Source organism: Pelobates fuscus, chromosome 10, assembly GCF_036172605.1.
Source record: "Pelobates fuscus isolate aPelFus1 chromosome 10, aPelFus1.pri, whole genome shotgun sequence".
Classification (NCBI taxonomy): Eukaryota; Metazoa; Chordata; class Amphibia; order Anura; family Pelobatidae; genus Pelobates; species Pelobates fuscus.
The window spans coordinates 72,583,692-72,609,615 of record NC_086326.1 but is presented as its reverse complement, the minus strand read 5'-3'; the positions used below and the strand labels follow the sequence as shown (position 1 = coordinate 72,609,615).

The 25,924-nt window shown below is 47.7% G+C and overlaps 1 protein-coding gene across 1 annotated transcript in view; it reads right to left on the bottom strand.

Annotated features, from left to right (window-relative positions):
* PKD2L1 (polycystin 2 like 1, transient receptor potential cation channel) overlaps positions 1–25,924 on the bottom strand; it is a 67,196-nt gene that overhangs the window by 22,326 nt on the left and 18,946 nt on the right. The window contains exons 3-6 of the mRNA XM_063435075.1: positions 14,482–14,609; positions 4,565–4,818; positions 3,437–3,661; positions 1,807–2,035 (exon numbers count right to left, since the gene is read on the bottom strand). Coding sequence (XP_063291145.1) covers positions 1,807–2,035; positions 3,437–3,661; positions 4,565–4,818; positions 14,482–14,609 — 836 coding nt within the window. The remainder of the gene's footprint in view (positions 1–1,806; positions 2,036–3,436; positions 3,662–4,564; positions 4,819–14,481; positions 14,610–25,924) is intronic.

The window sequence follows — 25,924 nt, the reverse complement described above, 5'->3', positions numbered from 1 at the left end:
AACTCTGTAGAAAGATTCAGAACTGCTCTATGTTCTTAATACAAATAACACCACCACGTACATCTACAGGTAGAAAATATGATACACATATTGAGTAGTACAGTTCAAATGGCGAAATAAAGTCTATTTAATGGTTAAACTCACAGGACAAAAACGTATAGATGGCCCTTCAAATGTGGAATTGTTTACCTTTGAAAGGCTATCTATATGTTTGTCTTGTGAGTGTAGCAATTAAATTGACTTTATTTTTCCATCTGAACTGTACTACTCTATATGCGTCTTCTATTTTATACATGTAGATTTATGCTGTTCTTGGCACTGGTAAATTTATACAAGAATAGCTATGCATTGGCAAAATTGTGCAAGTGATGTGATATATATTTGTACATATCAGAAATAAAAGATATCAACAGCTTGAAAACTTTTATGAAATTAAACTTTCAAAAAGTGGTGGCACACTTTGTACAAGAACAACATAGTCCTGATATACATGTGTCAAAACAAAACCTACAAATTTTGTTTTTTATCGGAATCCCTTGATACATCAATTCTAACACTTTTTTTTTTTTACATTAAAGGACCACTCTAGGCACCCAGACCACTTCAGCTTAACGGGACACTCCAGGCACCCAGACCACTTCTGCCCATTGGAGTGGTCTGGGTGCCAACTTCCACTACCCTTAACCCTGCAAGTGTAATTATTGCAGTTTTCTATAAACTGCAATAATTACCTTGCAGGGTTAACTCCACCTCTAGTGGCTGTCTACTAGACAGCCACTAGAGGTCACTTCCTGACTCATAGCACAGATTATCTGTGCTAGAGCGTCGCTGGACGTCCTCACACTGTGTGAGGACCTCCAGCGTCGCTCATTTCCCCATAGGAAAGCATTGGAATTCTTTTTCAATGCTTTCCTATGGGGAGCGCTAATGCGCATGTGCGGCATTGCCGCGCATGCGCATTAGGTCTCCCCGGCCGGTGGGCGGGATCAGTCTCGCCCACCGGCCGATGGAGTCAGTAGGAGGAGCGGCGCGGAGGAGGAGACAGCGACGAGGGACATCGTCGCTGGCTCAGGTAAGTGACTGAAGGGGTTTTCACCCCTTCAGTAACTGGGGATTGGGGGGTGGGAGGGAGAGGGAACCTGCAGTGCCAGGAAAACGGATTGTTTTCCTGGCACTGGAGATTCCCTTTAATGAAGTGGTCTGGGTGCCAGGTCCAGCTAGGGTTAACCCATTTTTTTTTATAAACATAGCAGTTTCAGAGAAACTGCTATGTTTATAAATGGGTTAAGCCTTCCCCCAAATCCTCTAGTGGCTGTCTCATTGACAGCCGCTAGAGGCGCTTGCGTGCTTCTCACTGTGAAAATCACAGTGAGAGCACACAAGCGTCCATAGGAAAGCATTGTAAATGCTTTCCTATGCGACCGGCTGAATGCGCGCGCAGGGCGGAACGGAGGAGGATCGGAGGCAGAGAGCTCCCCGCCCAGCGCTGGAAAAAGGTACGTTTTTCCCCTTTCCAGAGCCGGGCAGGACGGGGTCCCTGAGGGTGGGGGCACCCTCAGGGCACTGTAGTGCCAGGAAAACTAGTATGTTTTCCTGGCACTAGAGTGGTCCTTTAAGTGCTTTTCTTTCCAAGTTTGAGCCCATCTACTGGGGACAGTTTAACACATTTACTTGATTTACACATTTGATACACATTTACTTGTACTTGATGGTACAGGAAAGGTGAACTTGTACCTGAGCCGAGTACTGATGGGACATTAGATCTTTAATGTATGTAATATTTCATTTAGAGAATGAAATCCTTACCAGTATAACGACCACATCCAGTATATTCCAAATACTTGTAAAGTATTTGAATTTATGAATTCTCAGTTCCAGCATCTCTTCCACAACATAGTAAAAGATGAATACACAAAAGATAATTTCACAGGCAATGATGAAATAGTCCCATCCGCTCACATATCGAATAAGTTTGACAGTGCGAATTTGCCATGATGGTATTGCGCCACCAGTTGCTGGAAATTCTACAACAAGCCTATAAAACAGAAAGGACAATAAATGCAAATACAATCTACGACGTATGCATGTACTATAATCCAGAATGTAAGGGGAAAGTTGTCAAATGTACCCTTCCTCGTTAAATAACATGATAATAAATGTTAACAATGTATATGTTAAAGCTTATGTGGGGGTGGTTATGAAAAAGCTATGCAAATTAAAGGGAGATCCCAGGCACCCACACATTAGGTGCACTGTTTGGTTAAGTTTCAGTTATTCATGCTAACTATAGTCCAAATGCCAATTCTCTCTGCTGTGTTTACATTTTTTTTTCCTCCAGTAATACAACTGCATGTAATGCAAAGCTAAGGTTTCTGGGAGTTGTAGTTTAGCGGTTAGTTTTATAATGGAAACACCTGATGTGTTAAGATCTATGAGATAGGCACAGAACTGACATAGAAAGTTTAGATAGTGCTATAATAAGCTAGTAACTTCCTGGTCTGCGCGGTGCTCACTGCAGAAGCGGCAAAACTGATTTATATCAAATTAGAAGAATCTCAGAAAGGAGTGATTTTGTTTATTTATATGTTAATGTTTTTCCATACAGTTTTAGAAACGTATTGTATACAAAGATATATTTTAAGGTGTGTCATTTACAGCTATAATTAATATGGTATGGGTTCTACATTCTTGGTTTTATGTATAGTACCGGTATGTCAATATGGGCTCAGTGCTATCGAGGTCAAACTGCCGAGGGTTTGTGTACAGCATTCGTATATATTTGTAAAATGTCCACGTTATAAACATGGAATTGTACCGCCCAGTTGTTTCTCTGACATGAATCCAGCTGTAGACATATCTTGTATTTTCTTTTATTTTTTAAGCACGTTTAATCTGCTCTCACCTACTTATATTACCCCCCAAAAGTGGCCGATATACTTACTTCATCATCTGTCAAAATGTAGGAATATAGCTAACAGCTACGTGATATACATCTCTTATATTGTTATTGTACTGCGCAGTAAAGGTTTTTTTTTTTTTTTGCAACCATCACTTGTAAAAATAAAAATAACTTGACATGGAAATACGCTAACTTTTATACGTTATAAGCACAAGACAAGGGCCTTGATTGAATAAACTTTACGCATGATTCGATACTGATAGGATAAACTTTCCAATTTATTTATGTACAGAAATCACCATTACGGGGTCTTCGGGGAATTTTGTAGGGAATTTTTTTTTTTTTAACAGTATTGAATCATTTGGAAAAGTTATTAAAATTGAGGCCAAGGTAAGACTTTTTCTTATATTCAAAAATCAGTGAGTTTAGATTTATTTTATATAAGCCCCAAAATATGACACAATGTGTATTTTGAGAATTAAATACCGTAAGTTCTCCATCATTCTGTATAAATCAATATAGAAATCACTTGCTTACCTTAAAACACAGAATAGGTTGATGTTAGCATTGTATACTGAAAAGTCAACAAACACAGCACGGGTCCCTCGATCTAACCAGAGGTTATTTTTCAATATTTGCAAATCCCTCTGACTGTCTTGTTTGGTTAGCTCAAGATCTAGATAATATCCTCCCCCACTGTAAGTTGCCAATTTTCCCCAGTGAGATGATCCTCCAAGTTCGTCCTCTGTGTAATAAGTCCACCTGGAGAGATGATATATCATCCTGAGGTTAATAATCATATCAACACAACACTGTGTATCCTCATTTACCCATTTATTAAATTGTTGCCAATTTTTTGCAAATTCTTTTTGAAATCTTTGGATTGATATAACCAGGTCAACCATTAAGAAATGTTGAGTACCTCTCTATTTATAAGTTCACTGGTGACTGGTGGAATATATTAATTGAGATGTTTTGTTTCACTCCACTTCCTGCTGTTTTATTTAAAGGGACACTCTAGGCACCCAGACCAGCTCATTGGAGTGGTCTGGGTGCCAACTCCCACTACCCTTAACCCTGCAAGTGTAATTATTGCAGTTTTTTATAAACTGCAATAATTACCTTGCAGGGTTATGTCCTCCCCTAGTGGCTGTCTACTAGACAGCCACTAGAGGGAACTTCCTGGTCCCTAGCACAGATTATCTGTGCTAGAGCGTCGCTGGATGTCCTCACGCTGTGTGAATGTGTGAATGTGTCCTCACGCTGTGTGAAAATGAAAAGAACTGTTATTGCTCCTGTCTCCAGCACCCCCAACTTCTCAGATCACATATTTATGCATAATTATTTCAATAATACCATTCCCAATCCAATCTTTTCACCATAAACTATCAAAAGGAATGTGGAAAATATTTATATAATCCACCTCAAATACTTGCATAAATATTTGTTAAATATGTTCCACCATATTCAAGATGAGGCATTTGCTTTAAAATAAGAGGAAAAATTGTCTATCCAGGAGTTAATTTCTTTAATTTTCCATTTCTCCATATTATTTTTACACTCATGTTTTTTTGCAATGCAATTCATTGCTGAATATACCAGTCTTAACTCGATGACTGACATGGTTTAAGTATTTTTTCCTTAATAGAAAAATGCAGTACTTACGGCGTCCCATTATAAAGTCCAAAGGGCATGTGGTCCTCTTTGTCCTCGGAGTACACGTCAAAGCATCCAGAGATGTCTTCTCTGAAATCCTTGTATACGACACAAGAATTGTTCTTAACCTTCAGCTGACGTATACGTGGAACCCCAAGTAACAGATTCTCATAGTAGATAAAGGAGTTAGAAGTATTAACTAGAGTTGCGTTGTTGTACCATTTGGTCCAATAAAGGCCATCAAGTAAAGGGCCCTGTGAATACTACAAAACATCAATCGAAAATAGATTAGTATAACAATATTTAATCTCAGATCACTATTCTGTTTTTTGTAAATTTTCCCTCCCTATATATCTGGCTCCCTAAACAAGCCAGAACCATAAGCACAGCCACAACCCGTGCGTTATACACAGAAATTAATACCTGGGACAAAATTACATGTAATTTAACTTTAGTTAATACTCCATCTTCTCTCACACCTATACTCAGAAACAGACTATGAACCACACAAACTTGCTAGATTTGAAGACAATGACCTATACAGATATCTCAACCTTTTCCGACAGAGCCAATTAATTTCTCTTCTATAACTACCACGAGAGACTTCATTTGAAACCTCTGATTTTTTTTCAGATATATTCAAATACATTGTTTTTTTTTATCATCACCTACCAATGTAGATACAGGTATTAAAACACAGAAAACCTTTAAACAACAATATCTAGCTTCTCCAGTCCATTGGAGCCAATAATCTAGCATTCATACTTATATAGTAACCTATAACACCACCCTTTCCTTAACATACCGTATTTTTCGCTCCATAAGACGCACTTTTTTTCCCCTCAAAAGTGAGGGGAAATGTCTGTGCGTCTTATGGAGCGAATATGAAGCTTTACTTACCTGTCTTGCCGCGTTGGCCGGCAGCACAGGGCGCACCGCGGTAGTGGAACTTGAATTTCATGTTCCGGTTTCCGGCGGGACTGAAAGGAAGTGTGCACAAGCTGAGTGCGCACTTCCTTTCAGTCCCGCCGGAAACCGGAACATGAAATTCAAGTTCCACTACCGCGGTGCGCCCTGTGCTGCCGGCCAACGCTACAAGACAGGTAAGTAATTATGGGACAAGGGGAGGGGGACAGTATGGGAGGGGGATGAAGTCTATGGGGAGGGAGGGGGATGAAGTCTATGGGGAGGGGGTGGATGAAGTCTATGGGGAGGGGGTGGATGAAGTCTATGGGGAGGGGGTGGATGAAGTCTATGGGGAGGGGGTGGATGAAGTCTATGGGGAGGGGGTGGATGAAGTCTATGGGGAGGGGGTGGATGAAGTCTATGGGGAGGGGGTGGATGAAGTCTATGGGGACGGGGTGGGTGAAGTCTATGGGGAGGGGGTGGATGAAGTCTATGGGGAGGGGGTGGATGAAGTCTATGGGGAGGGGGTGGATGAAGTCTATGGGGAGGGGGTGGATGAAGTCTATGGGGAGGGGGTGGATGAAGTCTATGGGGAGGGGGTGGGTGAAGTCTATGGGGAGGGGGTGGGTGAAGACTATGGGGAGGGGGTGAGTGAAGACTATGGGAGAGAGGAGAAGACTATGGAAGGGGGGGACACTATGGGACAGGGGAGAAAAAAAATATTCTGTACAAACTGTCCCATAGTAAGAAACACTATGGGACAGTTTGTTCAGAATATTTTTTTTCTGGGTTTCTTCCTCTAAAAACTAGGTGCGTCTTATGGTGAGGTGCGTCTTATGGAGCGAAAAATACGGTACATGTCGGCTTGGGTGAGGGATGTTTTCGGACCCCCAATACAGTAAAACTGCACATTTTAGAGTGGTCTTTTATTGTGGCCAGCCTAAGGCACACCTGTGCAATAATCATGCTGTCTAGGAGAAGTGCTCACTAACACAGATTTAGACAGATTTGTGAACAATATTGGAGAGAAATAGGCCTTTTGTGTACATAGAAAAAGTCTTGGATCTTTGAGTTCAGCTCATGAAAAATGGGGGCAAAAACAAAAGTGTTGCGCTTATAATTTTTATAATGCAAACCTAAAATCCTAATAAATAAAGAATGCTTTAAAAATAAAAAAAATACAAGATGTACAAAAGCTCTGTTTTAGCTAACAGTGTGCATTACCATGGGGCCCTGCATTCATTCCAAATATTTCAGAAGTAAATAGATGACTTAAGATGTGATGGTGGGATAAAAAAATCATATGAATTGCATCATTGTTGCGGCAGAGTAATGTATTTATATCCATCTCTCAGCATTGCTGTTATAAAGTATAGTAGATAGATCGATATAAATAGACCAAAAAATTTAATAAAAGGTCATGTGACCCATTTAATACTCATGCAGATATTGGGATTGATTTATATCCGATTCATCTAGGCAAGGAATTCTCTGGTGTCCCCAATGACCTTACAAACCAAAAAAGAACAAAACACGCTGAAAGGTTTTTTTTTTTTTTTTGTGTGTGTAGTGTGAATGCAAGCCAACAGTGGACGAAAGCAGGCTTATTTCTATGACTGTACAGTGTAATTCAGTGTAATTGTATATGTTTAGTAACAGGTATGCGTCCAGAGGAAAGCACCATCTAAAGTTTACTTTAAAAATCGAATTTTGGTTGAAAAAAGACTCAAGTCCATCGGGTTCAACCATGGGCATAATTAGGGATAGCTGGGCCGGTGCAAGAATCAAAGTACTATCCATGGATATCTAATATTGTGTTCTTTTATATATATTAAAGTATTTTTGGTCATTTTATTGTGCCAATTACCTTTTTTATAGACACATAATCTATTTTACCCTGGCTTTTTAGTATTATCTTATTCACCTTTTATTGGTTTTATGTAAAACCTCTGAAATACATCTTTGGAAGTTTCCTGTACCTAAAGAAATCCTTAGGTGGGGATAAATCCACCCACGCTGTCATCACAGAGCAGTTGATCTGCTCTTGTCTTGTAAGTACATTCTTTTATTCTTTTATCAATATTACCATACAGTGAGCACTATTGGTTGTCTCTTTTTATCCGAGAATTGGACAACAGTGACGGAGAGGAATCCATTTATATCCCACAAGCGGGGATTAAACCGCTGAATGAGCTTCACCCCAGAGCTGGTTATTAGCTCTGGCAAATGTGAGTTTTATATTATTACTCCTTTACGTCTATACTTGAATTTTACATACTGCACCATTGGTTGTCCTTCTCTCTTTTTATCTTTCATATAAAGTGGATCCACTGCAATAGTAGAAGACCTCATCACTAAAGACCATTTGTAAGGATAATATATTTGGACTTTTGCCTTTTAACTGGACTTTTTATTACTGATTGTGGCGCAGCCTTTTTTATTGTTTTTCCATACCTACCATTAGCTTGAGCACCATTCGGTGGCTGTGATTGGCTGAGACTGTCAGATGACCACTTTCAGACAATCACAACGCCCATTGCTGGTATGAATTGCTATGGCTAAAAGAAAGTGTGTAATGTCTGCCTTAGCCATACTACAGACTGGGGTATGAGTGGCCAGGGACCCGTATTTACTATAAAACTGCTCAAAAATGGTTTACCACTGAATGAAGGGACAGTGCCAGGGGAATCCAGGTACTATAATGAATTAAGTGAGATAAAATAGTTATAGTTACAGTGCCCCTTTAAAGTGGCTCTGTCACTTTGTGTGGTTTTAGCATATATTGACCACAAATGGTGACATCACCACTTGGTGCTGTTCCCCACAGCGCCAACTTATTCTGCAACACTTATTATGGGAGGGGGAAATTTTACAATAAAAGTTACAATTACAAAATGATACAGGAACAATAGGTAGTGGAGGACCTTGCTCTACAGTCTAGAGGAGTGGAGTATAAGGATAAAATTGGAAGGGCATCAAGGGGGACAATAAACAAACAATGTGGGAAAGTAACAGATCTGGAAGTGAGTGCAGAGTGTGGCTCTTTAGGAGAGAGCCAGAGACAGGTTTGTGACTTTGAAGTTATTCTGTGAGGCTATAAGCATTTCTAAACCGCTGGGTTTTGAGGGATTTCTTAAACGGTTGAAGACTAGGGGACAGTGTGATGGGATGGGATGGGCTGTACCAAAGGAAAGGAGTTGCAAAAAGTCCTGCAAGCCTGAGTTAGCAATGAGGGTGTGAGGAGCAGACAGGAGAAGATCACCGACAGGACGAGGGGAGGAGGTATCATTGGACAAAGAGACACGGAACAAACTTTGGGAGAGATAGGAGGAGTACCACGAGAGGTACAAGAGTTTGGGAAGGAAGACATGATCAACAGGTTCAAATGCAGCAGAGAGGTCAAGAAGAATTAGTATAGAGTACTGGCCTTTAGATTTAGTGATGATTAGAACATTTGTGACTTTAATTAGAGCAGTCTCAGTAGAGTGGTGGGGGCGGAAAACCAGATTGAAGAAGAAGCTTTGAGGAAAAAGGGAGCAGGAATATGGGGGGGATAGTTGCAGGGTCAAGAGCTGGCTTTTTTTAAGATTGGTACGACAGTAGGGGAGCAAGGGCAACACCTGAAGAAAGAGGGACGTTAACAATGCACTTTAAGGATGGTACAAGACAAGGAGAGAGATGTTTGAGAGTTCAGAATGGACATCAGTTGAGAGTTGCTGGCGGTCAATAGCATTCAACACTGATGTCTATGGAGCTCACGCTAGCTCTATTATCTGGAGATTGGTTTGATAAGCAGTACTTTTGATTAATGAAGACCAAATTTAATACACTGCCCCCTCCCTCCCTCAAATTAATACACGGCCCCCTCCCTAATTTAACACACTACACAGGAAGGTCCCCCAGGCCCCTCTTCCCCTACCGTAAGATGAGCCACCCGACCTCCAGTTCCAGCCCTGCTCCTCTCTGCACAGGAGGGAAGGGGGAGTGGCTGGCCTGCTCTGTAGACATACAGCCAATCTGCCCTCTTGCTGCCGTGGGAGGAAAGGCAAGAATCAAACAGGAAATATCTTTCCTGTCCTGCGGCTGGTTGCAGCCACAGCACAAAGCAGCACCAGGGCAAGTGGGCCGCAAGTTTGACATGCTTGAGCTAAAGGATCAAGAGTAACAAGTGGTGATCACAAAAAAAAAAATAATACGAGACAAAAATGCAACTGGCTCCTATCTTTAATTCCAGATTTCCAACAAAATCACAAAAAAACAGAAGCATGTAAAAGCACTGGTGTATTTAGCCCAAGGCAAACTAGGCATTTTCAAAAAATGCCACCCCCAAACGCCAACTTTGGCTTCCCCAGTGTTCCCCCTGTCCCTAGGGTCCAGTGGGGCTGCTGGGAAGGTGTGCGGCTGCGTCGAAACAGAGGCGGCGAGGGAGCTGTGATGTCTGCTCCCTAGCGCACCGTTTGCTGATGTTGGCTCCCGGCATCAAAAGACAGCCCACTAGGCGTGAGGGAGCAGAGCTGGGAGATCACAGTTCCCTCGCCTACTCTGATTCGAACACATCCGCACACCTCCCAGCAGCCCCAATGGACCCCAGGGACAGATCCACGCTCGCTCTCCAGGTAGGGAGGCTGGATGGAATTTGTTAATTTATAATAATTGTAATAATTTATGAGTGTGTGTGTATGAGTGTATGTGTATGAGTGTATATGTGTGTCTGTGTGTGTGTGTTTGTCAAACAGAGGCGGCTCTCTAATTAGGCGATTTAGGCTAATAAGGCCTCGCGCTGATGGGGGCCTCGCGGCCGCCTAAATCGCCTTAGGGCAGTGTGACTTGCCCTTAATGCCGCCGGGTGCGAGGCCCCTCCTATGCCTGCCCGGGAGAGCCAGCCTGTCTGCAGCTCCACCGAGTGCAGAGCTGCAGACTGAGTGGGTCTCGCAATCTCACCCAATCAGAGCTTTGCCGCGGGTTACCACGGCAACGCTCTGACTGACTGAGATCGCGAGACTAAACTCACCACGTGGTCTGCAGCTCTGCACCCGGCGGAGCTGCACACTGTAAAGGGAGCCCACCAGACCACCAGGGAAACAGCCTGGCCGCCCACTGGACCACCAGGGAAACAGCCTGGCCGCCCACTGGACCACCAGGGAAACATAAGGTATTTATGCCACCCCACCACCCTCTGCCCCAGCCACCCCACCAGCCACCCCACCACCCACAGCCACCCCACCACCCTCTGCCCCAGCCACCCCACCAGCCACAGCCACCCCACCACCCTCTGCCCCAGCCACCCCACCAGTCACAGCCACCCACCACCCTCTGCCCCAGCCATCCCATCAGTCACAGCCACCCCACCACCCTCTGCCCCAGCCACCCCACCACCCACAGCCACCCCACCACCCTCTGCCCCAGCCACCCCACCACCCTCTGCCCCAGCCACCCCACCAGCCACCCCACCACCCACAGCCACCCCACCACCCTCTGCCCCAGCCACCCCACCACCCACAGCCACCCCACCACCCTCTGCCCCAGCCACCCAACCAACCACCCACCCCACCACCTCTGCCCCAGCCACCCACAGCCACCCCACCACCTCTGCCCCAGCCACCCTCTGCCCCAGCCACCCCACCACCCTCTGCCCCAGCCACCCCACCACCCACAACCACACCACCCTCTGCCCCAGCCACCCCACCACCACACCACCCTCTGCCCCAGCCACCCCACCACCCACATCCACCCCAATACCCTCTGCCCCAGCCACCCCACCACCCACAGCCACCCCAATACCCTCTGCCCCAGCCACCCCACCACCCATAGCCACCCCACCACCCTCTGCCCCAGCCACCCCACAAACCACCCCACCACTTCTGCCCCAGTCACCCACAGCCACCCCACCTCTGCCCCAGCCACCGTCTGCCCCAGCCACCCCACCACCCTCTGCCCAGGCCACCCCACCACCCACAGCCACCCCACCACCCTCTGCCCCAGCCACCCCACCACCCACAGCCACCCCACCACCCTCTGCCCCAGCCACCCCACCACCCTCTGCCCCAGCCACCCCACCAGCCACCCCACCACCCACAGCCACCCTCTGCCCCAGCCACCCCACCAGCCACCCCACCACCCACAGCCACCCCACCCCCCTCTGCCCCACCAGCCACCCCACCGCCCCAGCCACCCCACCACCCACAGCCACCCCACCACCCTCTGCCCCAGCCACCCCACCACCCTCTGCCCCAGCCACCCCACCACCCACAGCCACCCCAACATGCTCTGCCCCAGCCACCCCACCACGCTCTGCCCCAGCCACCCCACCACGCTCTGCCCCAGCCACCCCGCCACCCCACTAGCCCCAGCCACCCCACCACCCTCTGCCCCAGCCACCCCACCAGCCACCCCACCAGCCACCCCACCACCCTCTGCCCCAGCCACTCCACCAGCCACCCCACCACCCACAGCCACCCCACCACCCTCTGCCCCAGCCACCCCACCACCCACAGCCACCCCACCACCCTCTGCCCCAGCCACCCCACCACCCACAGCCACCCCACCACCCTCTGCCCTAGCCACCCCACCACCCACCCCACCACCTCTGCCCCAGCCACCCACAGCCACCCCACCTCTGCCCCAGCCACCCTCCTGCCCCAGCCACCCCACCACCCTCCTGCCCCAGAAACCCTACCACCCTTTGCCCCAGCCACCCTACCACCCCACTACCCTGTCACTGTCCTCCTACCACCCTCTGCCCCAGCCACGCTACCACCCTCTGCCCCAGCCACGCTACCACCCTCTGCCCCAGCCACGCTACCACCCTCTGCCCAGCCACCCTACCACCCTCTGCCCCAGCCATCCTACCGCCCAAGCCACCCTACCACCCTCTGCCCCAGCCACCCTACTGCCCCAGGCACCCTACCATCCTCTGCCCCAGAAACCCTACCACCCTCTGCCCCAGAATCCCTACCACCCTCTGCCCCAGCCACCCTCTGCCCTCCTACCACCCCACTACCCTGCCCCAGCCACCTTACCACCCTCTGCCCCAGCCACCTTACCACCCTCTGCCCCAGCCACGCTACCACCCTCTGCCACAGCCACCCTACCACCCTCTGCAACAGCACCTTATACACACAAGGCAAACCCTATTTTTAACTTTAGATGTTAGTGGGGGCCTCATGTTTGAGTTTTGCCTAAGGCCTCACAAAGTCTAGAGCCGCCACTGTTGTCAAATCAGTGAGAGTCTGTTTGTTATTAAGTGTGTGTGTGACTATCAGTGTGTGCCAATGAGTGTCTGTCAGTGAGAGCGTGTTTGCGTGTCTGTTAATGAGTGAGTGCTAGTAAATGTGTGTGTGTCAAATCAGTGAGTTTGTGTCTGTCAGTGACATCTGTGTGTGTGTGTGTCTGTAAGTGTGTATTTACCAGTGTGTGTCAGTCAGTGAATATGTGTGTGTGTGTGTCTGTCAGTGACATCTGTGTGTGTGCCATTGAGTGTGTGTGTGTGACTGTCAGTTTGTATCAGCCAGTGTGTGTCTGTCAGTGAATGTGTGAGTGTGTGCTTAAAGGGACACTATGGCCACCCAGACCACTTCAGCTCATTAAAGTGGTCTGGGTGCAGTCGCCCAGTTCCCCTAACCCTGCAAGTGTAATTATTGCAGTTTCTCAGAAGTGGTCTGCCAGAGGGACTTCCGGTAGGAGGCGGGAAGAGAGGGAGTTCTGGGAGGTTAGGCAACCAAAAGTCGCCTAACTGATGCTGGATGTCCTCACGCTGTGCATGAGGACATCCTGCGTCTGCTAAATCCACATAGGAAAGAATTGATACAATTGGGAAACCTAATGCAAGCGCAGAGGAGGCTGACCCAGCGCCGAGGGACACCAGCGCTGGATTCAGGTAAGTGACTAAAAGGGTTTAAACCCCTTCAGTGCCAAGTTGGTGGTGGGGGTGGCACTATAGGTAACTATAGTGCCAGGAAAACAGCTTTGTTTTCCTGGCACTATAGGATCACTTTAAAAGGACTAGGAAAAGGTGGAGTCTAAAGAGGAAGGGCCTTGACCGGAAGGGATGGGGCAAATTTAGATTGAGGGGGTGCCCAGGTTTAGTCATGCCTAGGGCAGCACAAAACCAAAATACACCACTGTGTAAAATAGCAAACATTTTATCACACCCCCAAAGCTCTACTGGAGCCTATCCTAGAAAATACAATTTAAGTAGCATTTTAACATAGGGTGACAAACTTATATTCTGCTCATTCCCTTAGGGAAACTTATCAGTCACTATGGCAGTGATTCCTACAGGGTTACTCCAACCACCACAACTACTTCAGTGAGTCAGTATGTGCAGGGTTTCTGCTTGAAACATTGCAAATACAGTGTTATTTGTAATTGTGTGCAGGGTGCTAGTGGCACTCCCAGCACAGATTACTTAGGCAGCCCAGACTATATCTTACATCTCTCAGCACACATAGCATGCTGGCAGTGGACATGATAACATTTTTCATTGCAGGCGCTCTGCCTGGGAAGATAGTTTTTCCCCTCCCTCCCACCTTGTGGGCTTTCTTCCCGCCTCCCTCCCTCCTCTAATTGTGTAACCTTTCTTAATTACATTGCCCCTCCCTCACCTACTTTCTTCAACCTCCCCTACCAGCTCAGATTGCACACATGCACTCTGAGCCAGCAAAACAGTCGAGAAAAGGTTCAGCCCCCCCAAGGGTTGGAGTAACCCTTTAAATTTTTTTTTCCATATTTGAAGTTAAATTTTGTCAAAAGAATGGGGACGGGTAACTTTTTTTTATTTTTTATTTTTTTTTAAATTATACAGTGATCCAAAATATGTAATAGGGAATAAGGGGGGACATTCTATTGGTTTCTGTGCCCCATATTAGTACTTGTTTTGCGTTGATAAATACAGCTGCAAGTCAGTAACTGCTTAAGAATCTCAGATTTAATAAATATTATTGTGCTGTACATGTCTGTCTGAGAAAGGACCAAGAGGTTATAGGAATTTCTACATGTTTATGGGTCATAATTCTACACACCGTCCAAAAATCCGCCATGCTGCTGATGGTCGTAAACGTTACTCCATTGTCTGCTGGTGTAGTCAGGAATAGATTGGACATCACATTTGTGTAATAGTAGGAATTAGAGCTGGTCATTCCGTAAGTCACTGAGAAAAAAAATATATTATAAGTGAAAATAATTTCTGCAATCAATGAAAAAGTTATCGAATGAGTAAAATATTGCAAAATGCTACAGCTATTCTTCCAAATTATTTTAATGGTGACGCAAAAGGGGGATATGTAAAAACATATATTTCAGTAACAAACACTATGTAATGGTACCATGTTGTTCTGTTACTGAAATAATATACCAGTAATTATTTTCAGTCAATTTAATAATAACACATATTTTCAACAATTATTGAGGGCTAGCTGATATTTTAATCAATAAGTTATTATATATATATATATATTCGGCTATTAAAGGAACACTATAGAGTCAGGAATGTAAACGTGTGTTCCTCACCCTATAGTGTTAAAAACAGTATTTAGGTTCCCAGCCCCCTTTAATAAGTTAAAAAGTACCTTTATTCCAGTGCCGCAAGGGGGTCTGGCACCCCCCACTTTGCATCCTTGGCTGAGATCATCAAAATTGACGATCTCAGCCAATTGAATGCTGTCCTATAGGAAAGCATAGGGAGGCTAATGCGCATGCACAGCAAGATGCCATGTTGCACCAATCAGCATCTCCTCATAGAGATGTATTGGATCAATGCATCTCTATGGGGAAAGTTCAGCGCATCCATGCACAGCATGGAGACACTGAACGCTAGTGCTGCACGTTGTGGAGGTGTCCCTAGGCAGCAATGTAAACAGTCTTTTCTCTAAAAAGGCAATGTTTACATGAAAGTACGTGCATTGACATACTATACATACTATAGAAAAACTACATTAAGCTGGTGACTACAGTGTCCCTTTAAGCCTCCATTGAGGTGAAACGTGTGAGACTGTCTTTGTTCACGTTTATGATATGCTTAAATGGGAAACTCCAAGCACCATAACAACTTAATTGTACTAAAGTTGTCATGGTGCCAGGAGGTCCGTGGCAAGACTTGCATCAGGAAGCCTCAGACAGCCTCTGACAGGTTCGCCACTGATTGGCTTCAAGCATCAGCTGACGCTCTAATCTAATAAGTATCTCCCGATTTACAAAAAGACTTGGGGGAAAAATGTTTTGTGAATGAGATACTGATTGCCTGACTGCTTCAGCGTCTCCTGATTCAAGACTCGGAGAAAAGCAGAAGGAAACTGCACTGGATTCAACACTATGGGGTTAAACAGTTGTTATGGAGCCCGGAGCTTTAAATACACAGTAATGAAAGAACGATGAATTGTCCACAAATCTCTAGAAGCTTGCCTATTGTGTGCCATGAATCCAAGAACAGCTTTAACTTGTTTCTATTATTTTGGAAAGCAGACCTACGCAGGCCTTTTCTGTCGATATGCAGCAGTGGGGGATTTAATTTATCTACTATGTAGTTTGCATATGTATAATTATACACATAGTAAAGATATATCAGGAATAACCATAGGATGACCCTAGGCATCTGCAGTTCCCATATAACATTCCGATGTGAAAAATGAGGGCAGGGCCCAGATCTGCCTAGGGCTCTGTAGGATCTTAATCCTTCTCAAGTAAAATCCAACCTTTTAATGCATTAAACAGAACATTTAAAAAGACATACACTGATCAGCCACAACATTAAATGTAACTGCCTGATATTGTGTAGGTTTATTTTGTGCTGTCAAAACAACTCTGATGCGTCAAAGTATGGACTTCACAAGACCTCTGACCGTGTCCTGTGGTATCTGGCACCAAGACATTAGCAGCAGATCCTATAAGTCTGGCAAGTTGCGAGGTGGGACCTCCATAGTTTGGATTTGTTGTTCCAGCACATCCCACAGATGCTCAATCGGATTGAGATCTAGGGAATTTGAACACCATTGCCATGAAGGAGTGTATGGGTCTGCAACAATCTCTAGGTAGGTGGTACATGTCAAAGTAACATCCACATGAATGCCAGGACCCAAGGTTTCCTAGCAGAACATTGCCCAGAGCATTACACTGCCTCAGCCAGCCTGTCTTCTTTCTATAGCGCATCCTGTTGCCATTTCTTCCCCAGGTAAACAATGCACACTCACTGGCCATGTAACTGATGTAAAAGAAAACAGGATTTCTCAGATCAGGCAACCTTCTTCCATTGTTCCACAGTCTAGTTCTGAAACTCACATTCCCATTGAAAGCACTTTCGGTGGCAGACAATGGTCATCTTGGGCATGCTGGCTGTTCTGTGGCAACGCAGTCAAATATGCAGCAAACTGTGATGCACTGTGTGTTCTGGCACCTTTCTATCATGGCAAGCATTATATTTTTCAGCAACTTGAGCTACAGTGGCTCTTCTGTATGATTGGACCAGACTAGTCTTTACTCCCTATGTGCATCAACGAGCATTTTGTGCCATTAGTCCTGACGCTTGTTCTTCAGTTGTCCTTCCTTGCACCATTTTTGGTAGGTACTAACCACTATATACTGGGAAAATCCAACAAGACTTTTGCAGTATTGGAGATGCTTCGACCCAGTCGTCTAGCAAGCACTCTTTAGTCTTTGTCAAAGACACTCACAGATTTTTTCTCTTACCTATTTATCCTGCTTCCAAAACATAAAATTCAAGAACTGGCCGTTCACTTTCTGCCTAAAATATTCCACCCCTTGACAGATGCCATCAGGGGAGGGCTGGCAGCCTTAGGCCTGGGGGGCAAAACCAGTCAAGTGGCCCATTGCGTCACCAAATCAGTTCACCATCCATGCCCACCTTTTTCTGGTTTTATAACGGATATTGATGTTATGCTAATCAGTAGCTCTTTGCCATACCCGCTCCTTCACGGCTCTGACTTTCAATGTTGTCAGAGCACAGGCTGAGAATCTCTGAGCCTGTGCTCTGACTCACTAACTGAGCGCCGGAACCACGAGGGAGAGCATTTGATCTGACTGCACCTACTGCTGGTGCGCACCAGTGGACCACCAGCGAATCGTTTAAATTAAATATGCTGGTGTACCCAACTTGTGAGCTGTGTTGGCCGCCGGGCGCCTCTGTTGTCATGGCACCCTGCGTGACGGCACAGCTTGCCCACCCTAACGGCTGGCCCTGCTGACACACACTGATGTTACTACTTAGACATCCCTCAATATTAATACAGAGATGAGAGTAAACACCAATAAACTGTGGTAACAGAGCTGATCCCCCCAAATTTATAAAGGTTTGCTTAGAGGATTTATTCAAGATTAAATCATGCCTCCTCCTCTCTCCCCCATGCGCTGCTCTGTAGGCTGGGAGGAAGTGAAGAGTAATCACAGTCTCCCAGCACAACGCCACCTGTGGCTGCATGGGGAACAGCTGTTTAATGTAATGCTTGCAGGACGGCCAGCTGCCGCAGAACCTCTTTGTTTCCGTCTCTGCAAAGGGCTCTAGGCACTGCTTGTTGTGAGTGTGAGCCACTGTAAATTAGGGGCAGATGGCACTTGCACTGCGGTCAAGACGGGTCTGGGCAGGAGGAGAGTGCAGTGCAATCAGTGCACTCCCCTCCTGTGGGTCACCAGTAGACTGGTGCACCTGCCCAGGATCAGAGCCGGTGCAAGGATTTTTGCCGCCCTAGACAAAATATAAATTTGCCGCCCCCCCATGTGACATCACAATGCCCCACCCATATGATCTGCCATATGAACTAACGCCAGTGCTGCACACAGTGTGTGTTTACATTAAAAAGCCTGCAGGGACCAGCTATAGACACCAGAACCACTTCATTAAGCTATAGTGTCCCTTTAATATGAGGTAAATTATAGATTAGTGTCACTAATAATATACTAGATTGCCTACTTACAATTAGATGAGGATGATGATGGGCTGCAGTTTGGCTCCACTGGTCTGGTGTAGAACAGGACCTCTGGAGGCTGTTTGCAACTGTGGTCACAAAATTCAACGTTCTGGGAGAATTGGAAGCAGCTCCATTTTTTGGGGGCCTCTTACACAGCTCAAGGTCTGGGCCCCAGTGCCTGACGGTGAGTATGCCCATAAGGTCCACTCATAAGTCCACTTATATGTTCCACCCACCCATGAGCTCGCTCACAGGGAGTGGAGTGTGTAGGGGATGTGTTATGTGTTATCTCATATGTGTGCTTATGGTATGTAGTGTATAGGGATACCAGTTTGTGCAGGTGATGCAGTGTGTTTGTGTGTAGTGGAAGCAGTGTGTATTTGTGTATAAGGGATGTATTATGTGTTTCTGGTTGTGTGTGAGGGATGCATTGTGTGAATCTGTGTTTGTATGCATAAGGGATGCAAGGTGTGTGTCTGTATGTGTGTGCATTGAGTGTAAGAGATGCATTGTGTTTCTGTGTGTATGTAAGAAAAACAGTGTGTGTTTGCATGTGTGTGTAAGGGTTTGCATTGTATGTTTCTGTGTATGTGTGCAAATTATGCATTGTCTTTGTGTGTAAGGGTTGCATTGTGTGTGTGTGTAATGGATGCATTGTGTGTTTCTCTGTGTGTAAGTGAAGCATGTTCTGTTTCTGTGTATGTATAGGGATGCATTGTGTGTTTCTGTGTATGTATAGGTGTGTATGTATAGGGGTGCATTGTGTGTTTCTGTGTATGTATAGGGATGCATTGTGTGTGTGTGTGTGTGCGCGCGTGTAGTGTTAAAGCTCCCTGTCTTGCCCCCTGTCCTATAGAGCTGTCCCTTCTGTCCCTTAGAGCTCTCCCCTGCCCCTTAGTGGTCTCTCCTCTCACCCACCCTCCCCTAGCGGTCTCTTCTCATCCCCCCCCCCACCCTCTCTGTGTTCTTCTCACTCCCCCCTCCATGTGTTCTCCTCACCCCCCGTGTTCTTCTTACCCCCCTCCTCCCTGTGTTCTTCTTACTCCCCCCTTCTTCCTATTACTCCCCCTTCTTCTTATTGCTCCCCCCTTCTTCTTACCCCCTTCTTCTTCTTACCCCCTCCTACTTCTTCTTACTCCCTCCAACTTCTTCTTACCCCCCTCTTCTTCTTCTTACCCCCTTCTTCTTCTTACCCCCTTCTTCTTCTTACCCCCTTCTTCTTCTTACCCCCTTCTTCTTCTTACCCCCTCTTCTTCTTACTCCCTCTTCTTCTTACCCCCTCTTCTTCTTACCCCCTTCTTCTAATTACTCCCCACTCTTGTTCTTACTCCCCCCTTCTTCTTCTTACCCCCCTCTTTTTCTTATCTCCCCTCCTTCTTACTTCCCCCTTCTTCTTACTCTCCCCCCTCTTCTTACTCTCCCCCCTCCCCTCTTTTTACTCTCCCCCCCTCCCCTCTTTTTACTCTCCCCCCCTCCCCTCTTCTTACTCTCCCCCCCTCCCCTCTTTTTACTCTCCCCCCCTCCCCTCTTCTTACTCTCCCCCCCTCCCCTCTTCTTACTCTCCCCCCCTCCCCTCTTCTTACTCTCCCCCCCTCCCCTCTTCTTACTCTCCCCCCTCCCCTCTTCTTACTCTCCCCCCCTCCCCTCTTTTTACTCCCCCCTCCCCTCCCCTCTTTTTACTCCCCCCTCCCCTCTTCTTACTCTACCCCCCTCCCCTCTTCTTACTCTCCCCCCTCCCCTCTTCTTACTCTCCCCCCTCCCCTCTTCTTACTCCCCCTCTCCCCTCTTTTTACCCCCTCCCCTGTAGGTGGCCGAGCTGCACTCCGGTCCACGGTCCCGGCCGGAGTGATAGGAAGGTGCTCAGTGTGCACCTTCCTGTCAGTCCGGCCGGGTACAGGAAACAGAAACTCCTGTTCCGCGCGGAACAGGAGTTTCTGTTTCCTGTACCCGGCCGGACTGACAGGAAGTGCACACTCAGTGTGCACCTTCCCATCACTCCGGCCGGGACCGCGGCCCGGAGTGCAGCTCGGCCACCTACAGGGAAGGGGAGGGAGGGAAAAGCAGCTGCAGCCGCCGAGCGCTCTTTACAGAGCGCTCGGCGGCTGCAGCATTTAAAGGGCCGGCCCGTCGCGGCCGGTCCTAAAATAATTTCGGGCGGCCTGGGGGGCAATTGCCTCCCTGCCCCCCGGCCCAGCCCGCCCCTGGCCAAAATGCATGGAACTGTTTTCGGATACTTTACCCATGCGGTCGGTCAAATCTTTGGAACCCCATATCTCACGAACCATTCATCCGAATGGGCTAATTTTTAAGTATGTTGGTCCCCCAGAATAGAGCTATCTGGGGATGTTGGATTTGTGGATGTACCCCAAGTATTTAGGGTACATCCAAAACTCGGGGAAAACTGTGTACACAATAAGGGGATTATGATGCTAGAGGAGGGGAGGAGATCTGTGGGAGGTTACTACTTAGAGATTGGATAATGTCTTAAGTGTTAGAACCTCCTCCCTTGCATGGGAGAGGGCTTTATAAGGAACTGTGGAATAAAGCTTGTCAGTCTACTCCTGAAACTGTGTGTCGTCCAGTTATTGGGATTGCGATGGGGATACTGCTGTATTACTTTACCTGCTGGAAACCTTGCCTATGGACTTAACATCACCTTGTTCCTGAGCCTCACTGGAATCTCTAGTGGAGAATAGCTGTGCAAGATCGGCTCTCCGCTACATTGGTTGGCAGCGCTGGGATCCAAACTCACAGAGGAACAAGCGTAAATGGAGTACGGATGGAGATTGATTTTTCTGCGCTAAAACGCTCCACGCTAAAGGACCTCCTAGAGGCAAGGGGTATACAAGCCAGCAATAAGAAGAAAGCAGTACTTGTTACAGAACTCATGGCAGAGTACAGAATGGAGGGCGATTCAGTTCCGGCACAGAGGGAGCCGGGAGGAACACCACAAGGATCGGAATTCCAGAGGCAGGTTCAGTTCAGGCTATCCTTTTATGGGGAAAACCCCCCAACAGAAATTGTTACCAGGACAATGGCCGAGGTACAAGAATTCATCCTAAGGACACAGGCACCAGAACAAAGCTCTGCAATTAATGTGCCACAGGAAGGTAAGCCTAAAATACCATACCAGGCTTTTAAAACATATGTGGAGGCAGAGGAAGATATAGACGCTTTCCTGCAAGACTTTGAAAGACTGTGTGCACTGCATAAAATTAACGCAGAGGACTGGGTACCTATTTTGGCCGGAAGGTTAACCGGGAGGGCAGCAGAGGCATATCGGACTGTACCTAATGACGAAATAAGGAATTACAGTAAAGTGAAAGAAATTATACTCGCCAGGTATGCTATAACACCCGAGGCATACCGGCGGAGGTTCCGGGATCTAAAGAAAACAGAGAAGGACTCGCACGCAGAGTGGGCATGCCGATTACAGGGGGCAGCGCTCGGGTGGGTGCAAGCTAGCAAGGCACGTTCTATGGAGGATGTAATACAAATGTTGCTGATGGAGCAGTTCTATGAGGGAGTAACCAATGAGGTCCAGGAATGGGTAAGGGACAGAAACCCTACTTCCCTTACCGAGGCGGCTAGGAAAGCGGATGACTACCTGGATGCACGCAGGTCACAAAAACCTGCAGCTCCAAAAGCAACCTTTAAAACATTCGGGGGAAACAACTACACCCCAGCTCCACCGAGACCGCTACCACCACCTCCACCACCCGCTGCACAGCCCCGGTTCCGACAACCCACCGCTGGCCCCTGTCATCACTGCCAGAAGTGGGGACATTATAAAAGGGAATGCCCACAGCTACGGGACCGTTCCACCTGGATTCGTCCAGGCCCACCTCCACCCAGGGCGGCCGCAGCCCACCACTACCAGGACCTAGTCACCACCCCATATGGTTCCGCAGTCCCCATTACTACTGTGGAACAATGGGAGGTACTGCACGAGGCAGATCCGGTCCAGGCCAATGTGGATAATCTACGGCACCATCGACAGACGGTATATCTGAATGGTACAGCAGTCCGGGGATTACGAGATTCGGGAGCCACCATCACTTTGGTACAGAGCCACCTGATTTCAGATCAGGCAAAACTGAACAAAACTGTTGCCGTCCGGGTAGCTGGGGGAGCAGTGTACCGGCTACCTACAGCAAGGGTACATTTACATTGGGGAGCGGGGGCAGGGGAAGTGGAGGTGGGGTTGATGCCACATTTACCGGCGGAGGTTTTATTGGGGAACGATCTGGGGAGGCTCACTTCTGCTTTTGAGCCCCAGTCACCCACCACAGGAGAGGTCAACCCTGTAGTCACCCGACAACCGGCCCGCACCCACGACCACAACACACTGCCGGAGGTCCAGGTAAGCAACCCTACCCCCCCTCTAGAATGTGTCCCCTGGGCTCCACCTAATGAATTTGTAGCTGAAGTCGCAACAGACCCCACGCTTCAGGTGTATAGGGACAAGGTTGGCACGGGTTCCCCCGGGGCGGAGGGAGAGAAGTTTATCTGGGATAAACAACTTTTATACAGGGAAACAACCAAACAGATTACGGGGTTAGACCCGATAGCGAGGAGACAATTAGTGGTACCACAGCGGTACCGGGCTGAATTACTCCGGATAGCGCATGATATTCCGCTATCCGGACATCTAGGGGTTAGTCGCACCAGGTACAGACTAACCCAGAGTTTCTTCTGGCCAGGGATTAGCCAGGAAGTACGCAGATATTGCACGACTTGCGATACCTGCCAGAGAGTGGGAAAAAGGGGGGATTGCAGGAAGGCTAAACTTCACCCCTTACCCATAATAGAGGAACCTTTTAGCCGAATAGCGGTGGATCTGATAGGCCCCCTCAATAAAGTTAGCCCGTCAGGAAAACGGTATATTTTAACGGTCGTAGAGTATGCCACCAGGTATCCAGAAGCAGTGGCTCTGACCAACATCCACGCTGAGACGGTCGCGGATGCCCTCATGCGGATATTCTCCCCGATGGGATTACCCAGGGAGATTATCTCGGATCAGGGTACCCAGTTTACCGCAGAATTCACCCAACACCTCTGGAGGATCTGTGGCATTAAGCCTATTATCAGCGCCCCTTACCACCCCCAGACGAACGGGCTCTGCGAACGATTCAATGGTACCTTGAAGCAGATGCTCCGAACCTTCGCAGAGACCCACAAGGACTGGGAACGATTCCTGCCGCACCTCCTATTTGCATACCGGGAGGTGCCGCAGGAATACACAGGGTTCTCCCCGTTTGAATTATTGTTTGGAAGGAGGGTCCGAGGCCCATTGGATCTTATTAGAGAGCATTGGGAGGGAGACCGGAGCACAGATGGCACTCCCATCCTACCATATGTGTTGGCCTTTCGGGACCGCCTAGAAGCGTTGACCAAGACGGTACGGGAAAACCTTCAGGAGGCCCAGACCCGCCAGCGTACATGGTATGATCGGGGAGCCAGGGACCGTAGCTTTCAGGTCGGGCAGAAGGTACTAATTTTAAAACCTGTCCGACATGATAAGTTACAGGCCGCCTGGCAGGGCCCATATAAGGTGGTGGAGCAAAGATGCGATACCACCTATATTATCGGCCCCTGCACAGGGACTGGGGGGCGACGCATGCTCCATGTGAACATGCTGAAGCCCTACCACGAGCGTACTGAGGAGGTAACCGCCATCTGTGCCCCTAACACGGAAGAGTTTGACAGCTTACCCCTCCCCGATTTGCTGGGGGATGGGCAGCTGTCCGGAGATTTAGGGGAGGTTACGCTGGGAGATCGGCTGAGCCCACAGGAGCGGATCGAGGTACAGCAACTATTGGAAGAGAAACGCGACACGTTCTCTAATGTACCTGGATACACGCCTCTGGCAACTCACCGGGTCGAGACCCCAGGGCAACTACCCATGCGCCAGACGCCATACCGCATTCCAGAAGCGGTACGGGCAAACATGCGTAAGGAGATCGACGAAATGCTCCAACTGGGGGTGATTGAACCCTCAGACAGTCCTTGGGCATCTCCTGTAGTCCTCGTACCAAAGCGAGACGGTACGACCCGCTTCTGCGTGGACTATAGGAGATTGAACGAGAAGACTGTATCTGACGCCTATCCGATGCCCCGGATAGACGAGTTACTGGACAGAATGGCCAGGGGCCAATACCTCACCACTATTGACTTGTGTAAAGGGTATTGGCAAATCCCCCTGGCCCCAGACGCCATCCCGAAGTCGGCCTTTGTCACCCCATTTGGCTTGTACCAGTTTAAGGTCATGCCATTTGGGATGAAAAACGCCCCAGCCACCTTCCAAAGGATGGTGGATCGACTCCTAGATGGATTCCAGGACTATACATGTGCCTACCTGGACGATATTGCTATTTTTAGCAATACGTGGCAGGAACACTTAGCTCACATCGGAGCTGTACTAGATAGGATAAGGGAAGCAGGTCTGACCTTGAAGCCGGCCAAGTGTAGTATCGGCATGGCTGAGGTACAATACCTGGGACATAGAGTAGGGTGCGGTAAACAAAAACCCGAACCCGCCAAAGTAGAGGCTGTAGCCCAGTGGCCCACCCCTAGGACTAAGACCCAGGTTTTAGCGTTTCTAGGGACAGCAGGGTATTACCGGAAGTTTGTTCCCAATTATAGCGCCCTGGCCAAACCCCTCACTGACCTGACCCGTAAGAACCTTCCCCGCCAAGTAAACTGGACCCCGGAGTGTGAGCAGGCATTCCAACAATTGAAAAATGCACTGATAAATGCCCCTGTCTTGGCAGCTCCCAATCCAACTAAACGTTTTCTTGTTCACACAGACGCTTCTATGTTTGGATTGGGGGCAGTACTGAGTCAAGTCGGGGCCGATGGCGGGGAACATCCAGTGGCTTACATCAGTCGCAAACTGTTACCTCGAGAAGTAAGCTACGCCGCCATCGAAAAGGAATGCCTGGCTGTGGTGTGGGCCCTAAAGAAGCTACAACCCTATTTATATGGACAGCCCTTTTCCTTGCTCACGGATCACAACCCGTTAGTCTGGCTGAACCGGGTGGCTGGAGACAACGCCAGACTGCTGCGCTGGAGTTTGGCGCTACAGCCTTTTGACTTTAATATCAAGTACCGGCCGGGTAAGCAGAATGGAAATGCTGACGGGTTGTCAAGACAAACTGACTTAGAGAAATGATCCGTGAGCCCCCGGACATCCCCAAGCCGATCCGTGTTGGATCAGACTGTGTATGCCGGCTTGTGGGCAAGGGGGAGCAGTGTAGCGGATTGGTACCGGGCTGTCCCACGACCTGTATGAGAATAAGTATATTTGGTCATATGGCTGGTTTAATGTGTATGTACATGTATAGAAAGCATGGTATCCGGGTATAATGACAGTTAAATGTATGTAAAGAATTGTATTCCTCTAGTTGTTCGGTAGAATCATTCAAATAAAACAAGGGAATGAAACTACCGAACAACCAGACCACCCAGGAATGAGTGTGCCTCCAATTACCGTTTGCAACAATGTTGCAAACAGGTAATTGGCAATGAGTGCAGTGTGGTCTTTGTC